The sequence below is a fragment of the Nelumbo nucifera genome, chromosome 4 (assembly GCF_055504915.1).
Source record: "Nelumbo nucifera cultivar China Antique chromosome 4, China Antique-T2T, whole genome shotgun sequence".
NCBI lineage: Eukaryota > Viridiplantae > Streptophyta > Magnoliopsida > Proteales > Nelumbonaceae > Nelumbo > Nelumbo nucifera.
In genome coordinates this window covers 34,305,585-34,312,931 of record NC_142652.1, presented here as the reverse complement: position 1 = coordinate 34,312,931, position 7,347 = coordinate 34,305,585, and the positions used below count along the sequence as shown (strand labels likewise).

General features: G+C 42.2%; 1 protein-coding gene across 1 annotated transcript; it reads left to right on the top strand.

Annotated features, from left to right (window-relative positions):
* Positions 1 to 743: 743 nt before the first annotated feature.
* On the top strand, positions 744 to 6,594 carry LOC104607366 (glucan endo-1,3-beta-glucosidase 3). The gene is made up of 4 exons (XM_010272995.2): positions 744 to 1,009; positions 3,912 to 5,165; positions 5,254 to 5,281; positions 5,965 to 6,594. Exons 1-4 carry the CDS (start codon positions 952 to 954, stop codon positions 6,110 to 6,112), a joined length of 1,488 nt encoding a protein of 495 aa, XP_010271297.1. The 5' UTR covers positions 744 to 951; the 3' UTR covers positions 6,113 to 6,594.
* The last annotated feature ends 753 nt before the right edge of the window (positions 6,595 to 7,347 follow it).

The following is a 7,347-nucleotide window of genomic DNA, read 5'->3' as shown; positions in this document are numbered from 1 at the left end:
GAAACAGGTGGCCAAAGCGGTTTCGGTTCCGAATCGGTTTTAAAACATTGTATATGGGTATCTGAAGCGAACCGGTAGAAACTATGAAGGTCTGGTCCCATTCCAACCGGCTCCACCGTTCTGTCTTTAGACCGTTGCTTTGTACTGTACACTGAGGTTAAAACGAGAAAAAAACACAGCCATGCGGGCATGCATTGCACTGAAAGTGGCAGCGCTTCAATGGTGAGAGCTCTTCTTCGAAAAAAGGGATCTGGCGTACTGCACTCACTGCGCAACCAAGAGCATTTTAGCTCGGATTCCCCAAAAAAAACAAAATAAATTAAAAAAAAGAAGGTGATAGTAGTAGTAATGTCCGGAATATGACCGTTGATTCCAGCTGGTAGTTTGCCACGTCAGCTTTGGCGGTCTCCTCGTACACCGCGATAAGATAGCTGAAGGGCGATGATATAGTACAAATGTTGAAATATTGTTTCTGTACACTGATCGTGTTTTTGCAGTAGGATCGGCATATTTTGTCTTGGTGAGGTCAGATAAATAATCCAACGGGAGTAATGGCTCGAAAGAGTATTGACCGATGGGGCTTGATTAGTTCATTATAGTGCTTGAGTCAGTTGACTGGTTGAAGAGAATAGCAAGGGAATATTGACCGTCCGATTTCTGACAGAAGCCACGTGATGGGTGAGAACATCCCAGAAGGACAAAATCCCTTCTCTTATAAAACCCCATTCACACCTTTAAAAAACTTTATTTTTATTTTAATTCTTCACTTCCTCACTCTGTCACACACTCCTCAGTCTTCCCCACGCACATTGGCTTAAAAAAGGAGCTCCCTTTCTCGCCATTCTTCTTCTTTAGTCATTCTCTCGTTAGTGGGTTTTTCTCAGATTCATTCTCGGTGGATTGCCTGTTGCTTGCGAGAGTAAGGTTTGGCCTTTGGCGTATTGGGAATCTATGGCCCCTCTGCTTCTTCTTTTGCTTTTGGCTGCCTCTGTTGTCACTGCTGACGAAGGTGCGTTCTCTACTTCTTCTTCTTCCTCTTTCTCCTCCTCTCTTTCTCTTCTCTTCCACATTGGCGTTTCTGTTTGGATGTTTCAGTTTAGTGGGATTGCTCTTACGGTTGTGGGTTTTTAAAATGTGTCAAGATTTAGTTGCTTTTTTTAGTGATTTGGTGCTCTGTTGCTTCTTTAATCAATATTTTTTATGGGTCTTTTGGATTGAGATGGTTCAGAACAAAATGGGTCTCTTGCTCCTGTTTTGCTTGAGCTAAAACCCATATGGGGTTTTACCATTTGTCTGCTATTTTTAGTGTTTCTTCTTCCTAATTTTTTTTTGCAAGAGATATGAGTAGAGATGGAGGTCCGGTGGCAAGCGGAATCAGAGCTGGGAGTGAAGAATAGCTGAAATGTTTTTCTTATCACTGTGTTGAGAAGGGAAAGGGGCTTTCAACTTTTAAGTTGTCCTAACCTGATGTAGCATGGGGAATAGTCTGTGTCTATTATTAAATGCAAGTAAAGAGCTTTCTTTTACTTCCCTTGTTTCTGATCAAGTTCAGAACCCTCTGAGAGAGAGAGAGAATGGCAGTCGGTTCTGGATTCTTTGTAATATGTTTTGCTCACCATCCAACCAACAGATTTGCCCTCTCCTCAGTCCTCAGTATTCATTTCCTTCTTGGAACAGCCGACGATGCTTGCCACCAGGAACCAGCTCACCATCGACTCATCTATTAAACATGAGGACCCAGACACTCCAGTGGCTCACCACGTTTCTTGTTTCATGTCTTTTCAGTTTTCACTACAATGCCCTAGAGCATTATTTATCTGTATTTAATAAACAAAACTGAAAGGATGCTTTAAAACGTAGGTCTAGCCTGCACAGTTAAACAGGCAAAAATATCCCTACTTTGATATCATATCGACCAAAAGTTGGGGTTTTCATTCAACTGAATCCTGAAGGTACACTTGAGGGCATGATTGTCATTTTAATCTGTTAGGTCCTAGTCCTGGTTACCAAAATGGCAAAAGCTACTAAATGGGTCATCTCTAGCCCTAGGATGATGGATCAGTGCCTTTTTTTCTTCTCTCTAAACTAGATAGATCAGAAAGTCTTTACCGTTTGTTGAATTTTTCTATTGTAATTCCATCCATGTCTATTAAATATTACTAGATCCGTACATTTCTTAACATCATTATGATTTGGGTTTTATAAAAGAGGTCCTTAACATACCTTAATGTTTTCCATCTGTACCTTTCTTTTTATGCTTTTGATTCTTTAAATATGGTGGGGGCATGTTGAATATCTTCTTGTATTTTAGTGCATGTATGCTATTATGTGTCATCTACCTATCATATTAAATGACACAATTATATTCTGAAAGAAGTGTTAACAAGAAAACCATATTTTTTGAAATAAACCAACTCTCTTGACAATGACCTTAATGCCCATAAGATCTCTGTGCTAATGTGTATGTGCCAAATGAGATGGGACAAAATTGTCTGTCATGAAAAAGGGTCTCTTGTAAAAATATAATTTTTCGGGGTTGGTCAAAAACATCATATTATACATTTTTGATTATTTGTGGAACTCCACACAAATATTTTGTGGCCCAGATTTTCAAATCCTTCAATTTGTCAGATTGTGCCTCCTGAATTTCACATAATATCCATCCCAGCTGGCCTAGACTATTTATGTGTCTTTAGGGACACAGGAATAAAGAAAAGTCCATCCAACTTGGAAATGCATTATTGTCCTTCAGAAGTCACTGGGCTGGAAAAGGAAGAAGGGATATGGTGGGAAAAGATTGAAAAGAAGACTTAATATGGTTTTGGTGAATAAAGCTAAGATGATCATCTCATCTATTGTTTCCATCCTTGTCTTGGATTCCTGGATGGATGTTTTTGATGGGACCCATTTGAAAGGGTAATGGCTAGTAGCAGTCTCAAAGACTGTGTACCATTTAAATTTGGGCGGGTGTTGGTGCCTTCAAGGCATTAATCTCTGGGCTAACATCGTAAATGCGACCAACTGGTAAGGAAGAAGGGATATGGTGGGAAAAGATTGAAAAGAAGACTTAATATGGTTTTGGTGAATAAAGCTAAGATGATCATCTCATCTATTGTTTCCATCCTTGTCTTGGATTCCTGGATGGATGTTTTTGATGGGACCCATTTGAAAGGGTAATGGCTAGTAGCAGTCTCAAAGACTGTGTACCATTTAAATTTGGTCAGGTGTTGGTGCCTTCAAGGCATTAATCTCTGGGCTAACATCTTAAATGCGACCAACTGGTGATCACCATTTATTCCAAGAACCCATCTTTGTCATGGGGTCCATAGGCATGTCCAAATACTCTGTGTGAGGTGATGAGGCTTGACTGTCCTTTTGGTCTATTCTATCAGTACTTAGGAACCTCCTTTTAGTGTATCTCTCTGCCAGGGCTGACTGCATTGGTCGGAAGAACAATAATGTTCACTTTGTATTGTATATGCTTGTTCCTTTTCTTGTGATTTCATGTATGGCAAGGTGAAATGCTTCCAAAGGCTTATGACCTTCCCTGAAGGCCTTTTGTCTAGTTTCTTCCCTCAGTAAGTGGGTAAAAGTTAAGAAGGAAGAACAATCCAAATTGTGAATAGTAAGAATCAAACATTTAAATTTATCTGTGGTATTTGTCATTTAGTAGACATTGAGAGAGATGGAGATGGTGCATAAATGTAGCATCACGAGAGTTTCAACTTGACATGAATGTGTGTGTGTGTGTGTGGGGGGGGGGGTTATGTTTGAATGACATGAAAATGTGGTGGTGCTTGCTTATTATGCAACAACTAACAAGCAATACCTGTGCTTCCATGGTGACCCAGTCTGACCATTATTGTATCTCTGAACTTTTGCATCCTGTGTTTTTCTGTCTTGTCTTTCAGATGCATTTATTGGTGTCAACATTGGCACGGCGCTCTCTGACATGCCAAACCCAACTCAGGTGGTGGCCCTCCTCAAGGCACAACAGATTCGACATGTAAGGCTGTATGATGCTGACCGGGCCATGCTCCTTGCTCTTGCCAACACTGGTATTCAAGTCACTGTCTCTGTCCCAAATGAAGAGCTCCTTGGTGTGGGCCAGTCCAATGCTACCGCTGCCAATTGGGTTGCCCGCAATGTTGTGGCACATGTCCCAGCCACAAACATCACTGCCATTGCAGTTGGATCTGAGGTCCTTACAACCCTTCCAAATGCTGCTCCTGTGCTTGTATCTGCCATGAAGTTCATCCACTCAGCCCTGGTTGCCTCCAATCTTGACGATCAGATTAAAGTGTCTACACCACACTCATCCTCCTTCATCCTTGACTCTTTTCCTCCTTCACAGGCGTTCTTCAACCGCTCCTGGGACAATGTCATGGTCCCCATGCTCAAGTTCTTGCAGTCCTCAGGATCATACTTCATGCTCAATTCATACCCTTATTATGACTACATGCAATCAAATGGAGTTATCCCATTGGACTATGCACTTTTCCGCCCCCTCCCTCCAAACAAAGAAGCTGTGGATGCAAATACACTCCTCCACTACACCAATGTCTTTGACGCTGTAGTAGATGCAGCCTACTTTGCCATGGCCTACCTAAACTTTACAAATGTTCCTATTGTAGTGACTGAGTCAGGATGGCCTTCCAAGGGTGACAAGAATGAGCCAGATGCCACTCTTGACAATGCCAACACATATAACAGCAATTTGATCAGGCATGTGCTTAACAACACTGGGACACCCAAGCATCCTGGGATTGCTGTTAGTACCTACATCTATGAACTCTACAACGAGGATATGAGACCTGGGTCACTCTCAGAAAAGAACTGGGGGCTGTTTGATGCTAATGGTGTACCAATTTATATTCTACACCTGACAGATTCTGGAATGGTATTGGCAAATGACACAACAAACCAGACATATTGTGTAGCTAGGGATGGTGCTGACGAAAAGATGCTGCAGGCTGCTTTGGATTGGGCATGTGGCCCTGGAAAAGTGGATTGCTCACCTTTATTGCAGGGACAGCCATGCTACGAGCCTGACACAGTTAATGCTCATGCTACATATGCTTTTAATACTTACTATCATCAGATGGGGATGGCTTCTGGGACTTGTTACTTCAATGGGGTGGCTTCTGTCACTACATCAGACCCAAGTAAAGAACCATGACGTGCACTTGTCATTTTTCTTGAACTAGATGGATTATTTTTTGGGGTTACTGATAATTTCTTTCTTTGATGCAGGTCATGGTTCCTGCAAGTTTCATGGAAGGTAAGGATATAACTAATTACTTGCTAACCACTACTTCTCCAACTAAAGATGTTTTTACCAATGGCTAGATGAACATAAAACTGATTGTAGAATTATTGCACATCTTATTCCAAACAGAGTAACTTGGTATAACCTGTTTCATCAGATAAAACGACAAATTATAAGTGCAGGTAGCCAGCCCATGCCTTGTTTGCCCCAAGTTGATTTTGTAATATATATATATATATATATAAACCTGGTAAAATTGAAAATCTCATCCTCCAGTGGGCAACAATATTAAAATTCAGAATCCTTCACCTTGTCTAATCATATCACCTTTTTTCTTTTGGTAACCTAATCATATCACCCTTCGAAGCATGTGAGATGGGGAAATTAGTTGCATACTGATTTCTCTCAATAACCAATTTGCTTAATTCAATAGTTTCATTGTTGATCTTATTCAAACAATCAATTCTCAATACATTCCCCCTTTAAGTCTGTTGCATGCAATCTTGCCCTCGAAAGATAATTTTTGTATAATGTTTTTTCCGATCAGATCTCTTCAAATCCATTGTCTCATATTTTCTAGTCTTAGTATGTTAAATACGAGAAAGATGAATAGTAGATGGCTATGGGTAAAAATCTTCCCCTCACATGAATTGTTTTTCTGAATGCTTCTTACTTGTGTGCTTTCTCTTGCGTAGTGGTGGAAACGGCACTTTCATTAACGGCACGTCACTTGCTCCTTCTTCGAACTCTACGGCCTCTGGGTGCTCCTCAAATTTCCATGTTGGCTCTGCCGCAATCACTTTGATCATAGGGGTTCTGCTCTGGAGTGCAGCTTTCTTGTAGTCTCCTTCCAAAAATCTTTGATCGACTCTGTCTCCTGTAACAGATGAGGAGGCTTGGGGGGAGATGGTATGTGTATTCCTCTCCTGTTTGAGAGAACCTGCAGCGTACCCAATTTTGTCTCCTCAGAGGAGGGGGGAGAGAAGGGCGACGAAGTAGTTCAAATTTGATGTCTGGCGGAGGTATATCAAGAGAGAGAGAGAGAGAGAGAGTTCATCCATTTTGATCCTGTACAAACAAACCCCAGAAGGATTATTGGGATTTTTATTGGTGTACCCAACCTCCACCTCCACTACATTAGGCTTTCATTGGATTGGAGTTGCATTCATTGAATTAGATTTATGATCGATTGCTCCAATTCAGCTCTTCAGTTCCAACCATTTTGTTTCTTCATTTGAGTGTGGAAAGGTGCATACTCCATAAATAGTTTAAACATCTATCACCAGAGTGTAATTTTTGTGATGCGACTTGTTTAGGTTTTTGGATATGGCTGGAGTTCCTTGGTTAGTGTCTTAACGTTTTCAAGATAGTTGATTAGGGCGGATTTGCCCCTCCAATGATATTGTGACACATGGCATTTCGGAACAATTAGGTGACATCAGAAACCATTTTGGCAACAATTTGCCTTAGCCAAGTTGATGGTGGAACCTAGCGGCTTGGCCCTGGCGTGACTTGGCTCAGGTGCGAACTGGCAGCCTGGCACAAGCGTGACTTGGCGGCTTCGTCCTGGTGTGGACTAGCGGCCTAGCTTTGGTGCGACTTGGCCTTGGCGCGAATTGGTGGCCTGGCATAGGCGCGAGCTAGCAGTCTGGCACTGGCGCGACCTGGCGGCTTGGCTCTAGCATGAACTGGTGGCCTAGCCCTAGCGCGACCTGACGGCCTGGCACAGGCGTTGACCTGGCGACCTGCGAGACATGCTCGGCGACAAATTCGACATGCATATCCAAACACTTCCACAATCCTTGGAAGTTGGTCCACGTGCTGAACGATTCGGAGGGTGGTCAATGTGCATAGCGGTTACCTTAAGGAATCTTGGACCACTTAGACGATTTTTCAGAAATCTCGGATATGGTGCGTGAAGCCCACGCCAAACAATGCCTATATAAAGGCACCAACCCCAATGGCATTGGGGGGGGGGGTATTGTAAGCATATTCTAGCTCTCATATTTCGTGATTTTTAGCTAGCAGTCTATTATGAGAGTACTGACTTAAGCATCGAAGCGACCTCGTCAGGTTAG